This window comes from Amblyomma americanum, chromosome 10 (genome assembly GCF_052857255.1).
Source record: "Amblyomma americanum isolate KBUSLIRL-KWMA chromosome 10, ASM5285725v1, whole genome shotgun sequence".
In the NCBI taxonomy this organism is placed as follows: Eukaryota; Metazoa; Arthropoda; class Arachnida; order Ixodida; family Ixodidae; genus Amblyomma; species Amblyomma americanum.
This window is the reverse complement of record NC_135506.1, coordinates 35,872,406-35,886,095: the sequence shown is the minus strand read 5'-3', so window position 1 is coordinate 35,886,095 and position 13,690 is coordinate 35,872,406. Positions and strand designations below refer to the sequence as shown.

Sequence of the window (13,690 nt, the reverse complement as noted above, 5' to 3'; positions counted from 1 at the left end):
CATCCCTCATGCAATGTTCCTGATTGGGATCCTTGAGAACTAAGAAATGAATAAATAGATATTTAGGAGTGGCTTACTAGCTTGAGCTGTAAGGCGCTAAACGGTTACAAAGCCGAGACCTAAGAAAACAGTCCCCCCGGCCCCTAATGCTCGTGGTGTAGACGTGTCAGCAATTGCTGAATGAGGCGCCTGTGTGCTGTGCGATATCAGTGCACGTTAAAGATCCCCAGGTGGTTGAAATTATTCCGTAACCCTCCACTACGGCACCTCTTTCCTCCTTTCTTCTTTCACTCCCTCCTTTATCCCTTCCCTCACGGCGTTGTTCGGGTGTCCACCGATATGTGAGACAATTACTGCGCCATTTCCTTTCCGAAAAAAAATACCGCACTTGACTGCACAATTCTTCGCACGTTGCGGTCGTCTTAGAACCAGTGCCCTTAGCTGGAGGTCAGTGAGTCTTCTAAGAGCCAGTACCCGCGAGAGGCTTCGGTGCAACTTAAAGAGGTACTGCGGGTAACCTGAAGTTGATTTGTTTCAATTCATTATATGTTCTAATGATAGAAAAAAAAAACAAGTTCCACTGATCATGCAGTTTATAAAGCTGGAAAAGCCGGAAGATGACTACAGATTTCACCGCCACCTGCCGTTATGGAAAAAAAAAAAAAAACTCCGATGGCGTCAAGGCTGATGAAATAATGATCGCGGAGTCGTCCTCTTTTTCAATTTTCGGAGTTTTAACGAAGTGGAGTAAGAAAATGTTCCATTTTTAAATCCAATTTTGTCGGCAATAATGCAATTTTTGCTGCCGTACAGACTTAAACGTAACCACTTTGAGCTAAGCAATCGTTTTATAAAGGTAAATAATTTAAGGTGCCTTCAGTGCCCCTTTAAGGGCTTGCACATAAATCTGCTGGCAAACAGCATCGGTTTCTCTGAGCAGTTTGATTCCCACCCATCAGTTTGTATTTTGAGTAGTTTGTTTCCTGGCCATTACTTTGCAGTTTAAGTAGCTTGTTTACTGCCCATTTATAGCAAGCAATTTTGCATGAAAACAACATTTAGTTGGAAGTGAGTCCTTTAAACTGCCTCTGTGCAGCCGGTTTCACTGTCCACCCGTTGCAACGTTGCAAAACCGATAAAGGTCGAAATAGTTCGAAACTTTAACAGAGACAAATCCAGCGCTAGCTCTTACTTCATCTTCCTTGTACATTTTCCGCACATTCCTCCTTTAAGCCTGGACTCCATGTACGCGAAAACTCACGCGAACGCGAAGGCGACGGCGGCAAGCGATGAGCGACGCCGTCGCGCGAAGCAAAATGCATGTGTCGCTTGCCGTGTCGCTCGGATCTGCACCCACAGAAAATTTCGCTCGTCGCCCGGAAGTCCCCCACGCGACTGGCCAATCAGAGCCCCCCAAAGCCGTTTCCGGTTTGTCCACGGTTTCTCACGGGCACATCTCACGAAACCAGCGCGTCGTCTTGGTCATCGCCACCGTCGAGAAAATATTTGGTTTTGTAGCTGAGAGGCAGACCCGCACGATTTAAATAATTAAAACAATCTACTTGTTGGGTGCGGAGGGCTAACAGCATTTGGAGCGGGCTATGCGAGCGGGCGTACTGCAGGGAGAGATGCGTGTCGAGCCGCGGGTACCGGCGCTCGATCCACCGTCCCGCTGCGCTCCAACTGTGCAGAAACACTCGCGGCGCGCATTCTCAGTGGTATATTATAGTTTGCTCACTTACAATCAGGTTGCGGTGACAGTTTATGGGAGTGTTTTTACTAAGCCGGAGTGCACAGGCACCGAACGAAAGCACACCTCCCCCGTGAACCCGTGATGTGACTTCGTCTCCGCAAGCACGCCTTTGGCTATCTCCACTGCCGCTACACCGCTGCCGTAGAGGAAATATTCCTTTGGCCCTGACTATGAGGCACACTCACAAAATTTTAAGAGAGAGAACAGGTTACGGGCGTGTTTCTAAGCTTGAGTGCGCAAAGCACGGAATCCGCTGCGCACGTCGCGGGTTCGCGTCGCCTGCCGCCTTCGCTTGCATGGAGGTTGCCCACAAGCGACGGAGCGAACGCCAGCCGTCGCCGCCGCCGTCGCCTTCGCGTTCGCGTGAGTTTTCGCGTACATGGAGTCCAGGCTTTATCGCTCGTCCCTCCCTTCTCTCTTCTTTTTTCGTGTTTATGCTCCACGTCTATTTGTCAGTGTACAACAGACTAATCCGAAATTCCACTTCGCTCTTATTCGAAGGCTTCCACTGCGGCTTCGTCACAGCCCACATAGCGTGGCTCTGACACGTAAAGAAAAAAATGACAATACCATTAACCCAGTTCTTGTTATTACAATGACAGATATGATTATTCCCACTGAAAATTGGATTCACATTTCAGCGTTTTTTAAAGTAAAAAATTTCAGGGATAACTTGTGGAAATTGAGTTTGACATGTATCTCCAATGGCCAGGGGCCGCTTTTCGCTAACATGGAAATCCGGCCAAGTTTGTGTATGCAGATCTCGGAGTGGAATGTCGTAAAGACAGAAAATAAGACACGAAGTCAACACTGAAGCGACGATCTTTTTTTGCCTCCTTTCTTTTGAACACTAGGAACCCAAACACGGGAGATTTGCCGACACCCACTATAGCCTGAAAAACACCGGTCCTGCGTTCACACTTTTCTCTGGCGCTTTGCCAAGTGCAGTCTATATGAACGTGGAGAAAACAGTTCAAGTGGAAATGGACCGGGAATTTAGCCGCGCACAACATTACAATTCCGTCCCGTTAACTTAGAGACGGCCAAATCACAGAAAAACAACCACACTGAGCCTCCGGCTTCCTACACCGGCCGCAGCACAGCAAGACGGTGATCAATCAGACGCCGACACCAATGGCAACATTCTATATAGTCCGCATTTATTTCTCCATCGCTCGTAACGACGTTTATATTTTATTTATTTTTTCTCCCACCGTCCATTGTCTCTCGCGTCAACAAACAGCACGCGGCCGAGTTGTATGCATTTTTTTTTACACAGCGGAAAACAGCGCAGTAATTAACATGCGGGGGCCGACGAATAAACGGACAACAAAAAACTGGGCACGCGTTGTGCGGCGTCTCACAGCAAACAACATCAAGGGCACAGACAAACGGCACAACAGTACACAACAAAGTGGCGAGCAAGGGGCGCGGCACAATCAAGGCGAGTCATCTCGATCTGCTTATTTGCTTAAATCCGCCATATCAGTGCGTGCTCGAATCTCACCACTGGCACGGCATTATACGCAATGCTTATTCGTCTGATATCTAGTTTGATGGCGTTACAACTGCGTGATACGTAAGCACGACGCGCCGATTTCGAGCTAACTGTTATATAAGATGCATTGTCACGGCACTCGAAATGCTATCGATGGCATGACCTAGCGTACCGGAGTGCCTGTGGTCACATGTTATCAAAACTAGATATGCTGAAGCTGCACAAGTTCACTGTTAATTTGTGGCAGCGTAAGTTAAAAATTATTGAAAGCACGTACAATTCGGGAAAACGTATAAACCGGAAATGTGGGAATCAGCGGATGTTATAGCGAAACCGAGTACTCGCACTGCAAAGGCCGCAAACAACACGGCCTAACCGGTGCCGAATTAGGCTTAGTTCACTACAGTGCAAAACGGACAATGCGACAATATGGACCGGTGGTCACGTACGTAAAATCCGGGAATGCGCAAGAAACGGGGGTTTCTAGTAAATAATAAACACTTAATGATCTCGTGGAGGTTGAAGATTTGATCACGAACTGATGGCGGGGGTGGAATTCGAAGACATGTTTCTTTTTCTTTCTTTTTGAGAGAAAAGTCACCTTCATTGTGCGCGACCCAGCGTATGCACGGCATAACGGCCATAAAAAGAGCTCCTGGATGTCACGAGTCCCGTACACGTGTATGAAGCACACACCCACACAGAAACAAAAAAAGATACCCGCCTCGACGGTTGACAGTCTCCGAACGTGTATAGATATAGGGCATATAATTCGATATAGACATTTATATAAGAGAGAGGGAGACGAGTCGAAAATACCGAATGGCTTGTACGCTGCCTGTATACATAATATATATATCAAGAAATATAACATGCAGACCCCGTGTCCCTGGTGAGCCGTATACACTGCTTGACCGGCTATATATATATGTAGATATATATATGTAATTATTTATATCTGTACAGTGTGTGGAAAAATAAGGATTATTACATGCATGGTGCACGGTGAACGGAATCACACAGATAAAGGCAACGCGGGGCTGTGCAGAGTCGGCCGGAAGTGGGCGGTATTAGTACTTCCGGAAGGAAGGTGCGTTCAGTGGCACTGGTGTGGCATCAGACAGATTTCCTGCTCAGTTTCTTTTTTTCGTATCAAATGTGAAGCGACTGCCAAATGTTCCCAGGTCACATCATGTCATAGCGATAAGCATAAGAAAGGCTTTTCAGTAGTACGCTATGTGGCAATAATGCAGTATAGCTTGCAGTGCAGGAGATCAAAAATAGAGGTCCCTTTAAAGCAATCAGATCGTAAGGTTCAATGCCTGAGTGCAGCCAATACCCGGATGCGATGCACTGTAAATTTTTTAATGCGAAATAATTATATAGCTTATCGGCAGTGTGAACCGGCGTTTCTGACCAGACGAAATGGTCTAAAAACTCCAATGCTGTCATCATCACAGCTGTCATAGCAAGCATAAGAGAGTCAAGAGAGGACCCAATGGCCTTTAGGTCTTCAGGTGGAAGGTATTTAGGTCAAAGGTCTTTGGTGAAGACATTTAGGGTCAACGCCTCCGACATAATAGCCTTCACCCAAAGTGATTTGACCTAAATGCGTTTACCCTGAAAGTTTTGAACGTAAAGACCATAACATTAAAATAATTCATCCTAAAGGCCTTAGAGAGGTTAGTACTAAATACTAACTAGTACTAAAGATTAAACAAATATAGTCGACTATAGTAGCTTACGATGAGACACAAATGCTTTTGATTCGCCGCACGTGAATAGTTTTAAGGGCCCTCTGTATTTTTTCTATTCTGTCGCTTTTTGGCCAGTTTAACGGTCACCGAATCGCCAGGACCGCAACCAACTAGTGACCGCAATTTTTCTTATCACTTCTATCTAGAGCGAAAAGGTTTTCAAGCATTCCTATTCGCATCTGATTTCCGACAAAATAACGCATTTTCCTCTGTGTCACTTTGTGTTCGGTTCGACACCTTAGTTGCAATCGCCAGGAAAATCTGCTCGGGCGCGGTTTCAGTGCTGTTTAATCTGATAATACCAGGCGGCGGCTCTACGCATGCGCAGATGCTCAAGCCCTTTATGTGCCAGCTACGGGAGTAGATACCTCTGTGCCACCCAAAGTAGTGTTCCTGTATATGCTATATGCTCCCTGCAGGAGCATATATAGGAACACTAACCCAAAGTGGCCTCGGGCACCCTCATGTTTCTTGGTCGTAGCCCACTTCCGGTCTCCACGGAGCGTCACTTCCGCGTACGACTTGCGTCACGCACGTGCGCATCATGCCGCGGCGAATCAGGTGAGAGAGGCGTTTTATGCGTGCTTATACACTGTGTATGTATGTATATATAGATATCGACGGACTGTGTGCAAGGTTGAGCGTGTGCGGACCGGCTAGCAGCGGTAACAGTTTTTTTTTTCATTTGCTGCGTCTGCACTGCTGAAGACGTGTGGGAGACAAGGGCAGTCTGCCCTGTTGGAATTGGTAGCGTGAGGGACAGAAAAAGAATAATCCAGCCATTCATTCGCACGCTCAAGCACACTTCTTAGTGACGTCACTTTTCCTCTCGCTCTCTTTCTCACTGTTATTTTTGTTGCATAGTGGGAGACATGCAAAGAGCAGCGAAACGTGACGATGACACTGGCCGTGCGAGCGAATCCGAACTTTTGAGACTCGTCTTTCAAAACTGGGACCGGATTCCCAGAAGCTATATTTGAGTTCGCACGCAAATATGGCTTCTGATTGGCGGCTCAGTGACAGGCAGAACTTACGCGCGAACGGTTCAAACATACACCCGCCTTCATAAATTCATTTGGCAGAGAAATTTATTTTATTTTCATTTGAGGCCTGTCGCTGCGCAATCCGCGTAGTCATAAATTAGGCTGTATACTATATCTATTCCAGCTCGCAAGTTTTTTTCGTCCGTAATGTGTTCCATAAACTTTTCACTGCGGCTGAACTTACGAAAAGCCGCTGGTTTTTTAAGGTCGACTGGTAAACTGGTAAACTGGTAAAATTCGGTGTGCCTTCTAGACCTCTAAACTTCATGAGCTACTGCGTGTTTTAAAACGCATTGAGCTAGGAACCCTTCCAACTTCTGGAGTTAACGAGAATTCCCGCAATACGATTAGAGCAGGACAACGTGGCTGGAATGGCTGACCTTGTGCATCTGTTTCTTCCCCCTCCCCTCTTAAGAATATACCACCACCTCGCACTTGAACATCCGCGTACACACGGCTACATGACTACTGTTTTATGGCATCTTTGACTTCGCGCGCACGCACACACAATGCGTGCTCTGTAGCTAGTTTCCAATTTACGGCCACGGTGTGCTCTCGTGACGTTTCTAACACTGCTCCGTCGAGCGGTTGGGGGCATGCAAGAGGCTTTACGTATTTGGCGGCCTTTTGTGACCTGTTAACTTCGCCAACCTTCGAACAGAGCACCAGCAGAGGCCCGTTGAAGATGACTGAGATGACGGCGTACATAATTAAAGAGTTATTGCATAGCACGATCCGCTACCGTTGCCCGCTTGCGCGGGTCATCACTGCGCATGCGCAGATCGCCCAGAGAGCCGCCAGATGGCGCTAGGTGCCGGGAACCTGCGGACCCGCCTACCGCGTCGGGACCAATCAGAGCGTACGCACTGACGACGCGCGGTAGGGGATCACGCTATGCTGTAACTCCCTATTATAAGCGATGGCGCGCCGCGGTGCGGGAGATAAGAGAAACACTCTTCATTACTACACTACCACTTTCTGAACACAGCAGCCATTTCAAAGGGGTCACAAAGGCATCAAGTACGACGGAAGAACGTAGAAAACACTGGATGCAGGTATTTGAATGAGGTGCAACACTTCCCACGCAGGTTGTAGCCCACTGTTGAGGTTCCTGGGGAGAATACAGTCTGTGCCACGCACCAGGGACAAACAGCGAATGAAACTTAGCACACCATGATAGCTTCCTACAAGCTGGCAAAATAAAGCTATACAGGCTCACTCTGAAGGAGGCACAGGTACTCTTTTTTTTTCTCGCTCACTCTGCGGCATTCTATATACTGTAAAGCCCGTCAAAATAACACTCTCTCCTTCTGCAGTGGTTGCGCTCAACAAAAATACACGTTCCTTGTACGTCGTCCGCCCTCGCTATATGTATATATACTTCTCTGAAAATCTGCGCGCGCATTGGTGCTGACGTCACTGCTGTCGTGACCGATTACGCGAGGACAGGAGGCACCGGGTTGTTGCAGAGTACAATACGGCACTCTGGAGCAGGTCGACGTGCTTTTGTTTGTAAAATAAATGACATCGAAATTTTACAGAGGCAAACACATGCCGGCCGAACCTCTACTCTTATTGGTCACGTGATCTTCACCCACGTAAACGTATTAAGTGGTGCCAGGTTAGAGAGGGCGCCTCTAAATAAAACCAAGATGAAAACGTAAATGTTACGAAAAACTCGGACAATAAGGGATGCATGCACCTGATACAAACGGGGCACGACATTTAAAACTGTTGATATTGCAAGTGAAGTTGGGGTTTGGCCGAGGTGCATTTCAACGATGGACTGCACAGAATTCAGCACGCAAGGATAACCTTGGGTCACTTGTGATAAAACAAGGAGACACAACACCCTGTACGACGCACATTATACCTTTGACATTCCTGCTTTCATTGCCCACGTATCATTTTCTTGCTACTTTTGCTTGAGCATAATAAATTTTTGGCTTTTGCCTTGGCACATCATGTGCTTGGATAAGTTGTGGCGCTCGACCACTGCGTGTTTCTCACACTACCCCATGCACCCTGTTCATAGTGAAGCTAACTATGGCGGAAACGATGCCTGCGCGGTTACACCGCTGATGGCGCGAGTAGTTAATAATAACGTGGCTTAAGCGCGCTAAGAATTGCACGTATAACTACACCCTTTTAATGAATTCTATTTCAGTTTTTATACTGTGGACCATCTGTACTGCAAACCAGAGTTGTTAAGGCGCATATTGCGTTAGGTTTTGCGTGCTTTGCGACGAGCCACCATTCTGTGTGGCGTGGTTACTAACGTGGTTACTAGTGCCACTTCGCGTTCACATTCGGTGTGCAGCAGGCCTGCCGAAATCTGTGGGGCTTGGAAAAGAAAAAAATCCAAATTGCGGCCACAGCCACACCATACCGCAGGCATTTTCGCGGAAATAACGTCCACAAGGAATTAATCGAGGGCTCAGCGCCCTCTTTAAAAGACGAGGGAACGTCGCTGGCGGGAAAGGCAAGGCTGAAAGGATGCGCGTACAAATTAACCTTAACACCACACACGTTGCAAGAGTTTCTGCGGGACACGTGGCACAGTTTCTCCATCGAGATGGCCGGTGCACCACTTGGAGGTGTGAGATAGCACGCACACACACATACACACACACTATTGGTACAGACGCCGGAACAAAGATGGCATCTTCACGGGTGCGCGCAGTTCCGACGTCGGTCAGCTGCGCATAGCAAATCTTCCCGTAACACAATGCACGTAGGTACGAACGACATTGGAGGACGATGAAAAAAAGGACGCACGAAGGACAGGAATCGCAGTCGGTGGGACTTGTCACAGTCACGTGTACCGTGTGCGAGCCAGTTGCAGTCGGCTGAGGCTTGCTAGATTCCGCAACGTCCGAACACGAAGCTGGGCCGTAGCCACGAGTCGAGTCAAGCGGCAGAAGTTGATGATACTCTCCCCAAACAGAGGTAGTCGTCTCCCATTGGTGACGTGCGCTGTCACGTGTCCTGCCCTAACTGACGTCACTGGTCGAATGTATTTCCAGGAGTATTTTGTATGGCCAGCTACGCAGTGTGGCCGTGGAGAGTTTAGGGCGGGAACGGAGACATCTATTGGCGCAGAAGGCGGCAGACATATTTCTCACTTTTTCTGAATAAACGACACGAATTTATTACAAGTAACACTACGCAGTTTTGCTTCAACACCTTGGAACTTCGAAAACCGATTGACGCGTCATTTGTTGCGACTGGTCACGTGGTGCTTCATTTTTCTTACTCTCCAAGTGACTTCATTTTTAATTTCTTTTTGCCCTATGTACTTCCTGCCTAAGAATCCCGACAGGACTGGCATTTCCTCACCATAATATTTTCTTGCCTAGCGTAATACCCGAAAACTGAAACCTTGGGCAGCGCTTGTTTAAGGTACATGCTTCAAACTGAATACCATAGTTTTTTGCGCAAAGTGGTTTTTGTGCCAAAGAATCACCGTCTGACCCTCAGCGCAGAACAAGACAAACTAGTAACGAATGTCGTATGTATATTCGCGCAATAAACCATTGTTGGAAGTTCACGCTGTGTGTGTGTGTCCTATCACTCCGTGTCTTGGTCGCGATACATACTTCTTCATATCATGTACCAACAAGCCCTGTAGTGTCCACCCTTTTGAATACGATGTCTGTCTTGGTCACCAATAATGGCATTGCACTAGAAAGCAAAACCAACTAATCTTGTAGCCTCAACAACAAAGTACTATGAGAAAAAGGCAGTCTGCTACGTGCTCTTTCAGTCTTCAGTCATAACAAGTTAGTCGTGCATCTCCAGCACGTGAGGCTACATTCTACCGAGCGAATGACATGCACCCGACGCCATTTCTGTACTGAGCCTACCTACCTAGAAAACGAAACGAAATACGCGGGTGAAAGTCTCGACGAAGACAAACTTTGAAAAGAACTGGCAACGGTACTGCGTCGGCACTTTTCGCGACAATTAAACTTCTGTCGACCTTTCAGAAATCCCAGTCGTACAACGAACTTCTTCTAAACAACGAACTTCTAACCGCACATCTTATAAACGACGTGTAGACATTCGTAGTTAGACGCTGTGTTCACTAATGGCGAAGCCATTCTGCGCAATGGTGCGCAGTGGCTGTGAAGATCTCCCGTAAGAGAATAGAGAATGCTTTTGGTCTTGCCGTGCAGCTCGGACAGGCAACAGACGTGCAGCCGGGACTTCAGCGACACCCTTCGGTCCTCAAGGCCGCCAGGTTGTCTGCCATCACCTTGACCAGGCCAGTGTAGTGGCAGCAAGAACGCTGGTACACTGTCCCCGTTAACGAAAAAAACAAACTCGTAGCTCCACACAATCTTCCAATAGAAACCCGGGGATGGGCCGAGAATGTCACAGCCGCAGAGGACGAGGACAACGCGGCAAGTCCAGCTGGACAAGGACCCTGACTGGACCACGACGTGTGCATTCCTCGCGCCGTGCAACCGCTGAGAACGGCGTCGTCATTCACGGCGAGTCGTCATCGTCATCGTCGTCCTCGTCACCGTTGCCGCGAGGTCCCGAGGCCGAGGCCGGCCCAGCGGGCGTCTGGAGCGCGTACCAGGCGAGAGTGAGGCGGCTCAGCTCGAGTCGGTCCAGCTGGACAAGGGCGGCGCCCAGCGGCTGGTTGTGGTCGAAGCCGCGGGCGCGCTCCCACACGGTGACCAGCAGCGAGCGGCCCAGCACGTCGGCGGCCGTGTACTTGAGCGTCTGGCGGTACTGCGGCTCGCACGAGTGGCGCACCACCCGGGTCTTGCGCTTCTGCATCTGGCGATCGCCCTCCTTCAGGTACGTCTTCACGTAGGTGTCTGCGAAGAAAGAAATATAATTCATTCGGCGGCTGCGGAAAGGCAACGAGAAAAGCTCTGCAATACTGAGACGTCGCATTTGGACTTCCAAGTCGTAGGGGGCACGTGACAAGTTGAGACTTTCGACCGAGAAGAGGGTCGACAATGGCGATGCTAACATCAACAAGCACGACGTGCAGGTCGCTTTCTTGATTGATCTCGATCGAAACGAGAGTTGACTGCGCTGCTACCGAAAACGATAAGCCGGGTGTTGAACACAGTTACGTTCAATTTAGAGGCACCACTGATCGGGTGAGGAGGATATGCGCATACACTCAGCGGCTGCTGAGCCCGTGGTTCCAGGTCCAATCTCGGCTGAGGAAGTCGCGTTTCGAAGGAGCGGAAGCGCAAAAGGCGCCCGTGTGCTGTGCGATGTCAGTGCACGCTGGATCCCCAGGTGGTCGAAATTATTCCGGAGACCTCCACTACGGCAACTTTTTCTTCCTTTCTTTTCTCAGTCCCTCCTTTATACGTTCCCTTACGGCGTGGTTCGGGTGTCGAAAGTGATATGTGAGAGAGTTCTTGCGCCGTTTTCTTTCTTTAGAAATCCTGACCTTTTTAATTTTCTTTTCTCGGCAATATATTTATCGCAAGTAGCTCAAGAAAGCCTTTGTGTTTCTTTATGGTGAAAATTTACAGACAATTTTCGGCATTGGTTTCGCCGTAAACATTGGCGTCAGTTTCGTTGCAGTTTCGTGGCGATGTTCGACGATAATTGGCGAGAGAGGGAGCTAAAAACACTTTGTCCTTGAAAATTTCCTTATTTTCTCGTCGCCGAAAGAAGAACTGAGAATTAGGTGCTGGAAAGGAGATATAATACACTCCGAGACGAGTAAAAAATGCTGATATTCACAGTTTCTTATTTGGCCGCGGTGAGGTCATAGAGAGGGAAAAAACGCCCTTTGAAACGGCCTCGGGGAAGTCATACAGAAGTAACGGGAGGCATTGTGTAAAAAAACTAAAATATCTACTCACCGGGCGGAGTTCCTCCCGACCCAAGAGGCAGACCCCTGGCGCAGACAACCTCAACTTCCAGCTGGCCCTTGGTCATGATGAAGCCCAACTTCAGCTCACCGAGGCGCGCCAGGTCCCGCCTTGAGTTCTTCTGGCCGGGCCCCACCTCCTGGGGACAACGCTCCGAGCTGGAGCTGCTGTCGCCGCCGTCGCCTCCTCCACCTGGGATGTAGCGGTCACATCACGTGGGGAACTTCCATTCGCATCGGGAACCGTATCACATGCCTCCGGACCATTTACAACTCTCACAGTACCTTTGAACTCTACCCTGCTACAGAGTGATTTTATTCACAGCAGAGCGTTCTCGTTGTGCGGATGCCTCGAGTCTTTGTGTACGGGTTATGAGCAGGATAACAAGCGATCACTGGATAACAAGGGATAACAATGATAAGCTCGCGGCGGCAGAAGTTTCACAGTGGGTGGACTCCTGAAGCATGCAGGGAACGAAGCAGCAACAACGTTCTACGACGGGCATTGTCAATCATTATCAGGAGCTAGGAACGTCATTTCTAGCCATCTTAACTCGAGCTTTTGCCAAGTACCGAAAACTTCAGTGGGCCTGCATTTAATTAAGCAGGGCCACCAGCAACCATAAGCCAGCAGTGGCTGATTGAAAAAGAAAACCAGCTCTTCACTGCGTCAGCTCTTTTAGCACGCTCACGTTTCTGTAAAAAGCGGTTGGCTTGGTAAACCGGTTTTACAGTTTACTTTATCCCTGACGAAGGTTATCTGATGTATATGAGATATCCTCGACGGTCAAAATAATGAGCTCATTTTAGAGCTGTAGGGTGTGCCGAAGACGAAGAAATATTACGGGCTCTGTGACAACTCTGCTGAAAATCGGTGTGCACATAAAATCACACGTGACGAATGCTCACAGACCTAGGAAAATGTCCACCACAGCACAGTCTTGATGTCCATGCACAGAAAAAAAAACGTGTTTAGCAAACACGAGCATCGGCCAGCTTCCTTACGCTGTTTTAACTCGTGAAAAGAATGCGAGCAAACTGGTGCCCAAGTCGGGGCCATGGTGGGCACCCTTCGCACAGGTGGCTTACATTTGTTGACGGGGACGTGGTTGACCCTCTCGTCCGACTTGAGGCTGACGGCGCGCGACAGCTTCCGCCTGGGCAGGGACCGCCTCTCGTCCATGGCTACGGAAGGAACACAATGACGTCAGGTTACCCGTGTGGGAGCATGAAACCCTTAGCCAGGGGAGCGGGAAACTCCAAAAGAACTGCTCTGCTCCATATGCCGATCTAGAACACTTTTATTGCTAGTACTAAAACCCCCAATCTTAGATTTCGCCTATGTCTGTCTGTCCGAAGACTCTCTAAGGGACCTTAAGGTTGATCGGGAAGAGCAGCCCCACAGAAGCCCCACCGGCGGCAGCACCTGCCATCGTAGGACAGTGGCACATCGCTTAACCGCCGCAGCACTGCGCCGGGAGGGGTATGAGGACCCCAAGCTGTCTATGAATGTTAATTAGATGATGATGATGAATTTTTATGGCTCAAGGGCATCTGAGGCCAAAGAGAGCCATGACACAAGGTATTTTCGATTTCTCAAGGTAGGGTCAAAGACCCATTTCCCAAGCATTGCACCCGAAATAAACCGAGCACCAGACCAGGGGAAAGCTTGTACCCATTGTATCACCGGTGGGTACCTGGCGAACCAAAACTGAAGTGCAAACCGAAGTGCTAGGGCACCTAATTCGCATTTGGCCTAACGACGCTAAATCGGCCGCCATTTTT

General features: G+C 48.7%; 1 protein-coding gene across 1 annotated transcript in view; it reads right to left on the bottom strand.

Annotated features, from left to right (window-relative positions):
• Window positions 1–4,399: 4,399 nt before the first annotated feature.
• The window catches only part of LOC144106287 (uncharacterized), a 150,468-nt gene continuing 141,177 nt past the window's right edge, over window positions 4,400–13,690 (bottom strand). Inside the window, exons 14-16 of the mRNA XM_077639056.1 lie at window positions 12,995–13,090; window positions 11,898–12,098; window positions 4,400–10,883 (exon numbers count right to left, since the gene is read on the bottom strand). Coding sequence (XP_077495182.1) covers window positions 10,543–10,883; window positions 11,898–12,098; window positions 12,995–13,090 — 638 coding nt within the window. The 3' untranslated portion in view covers window positions 4,400–10,542. The remainder of the gene's footprint in view (window positions 10,884–11,897; window positions 12,099–12,994; window positions 13,091–13,690) is intronic.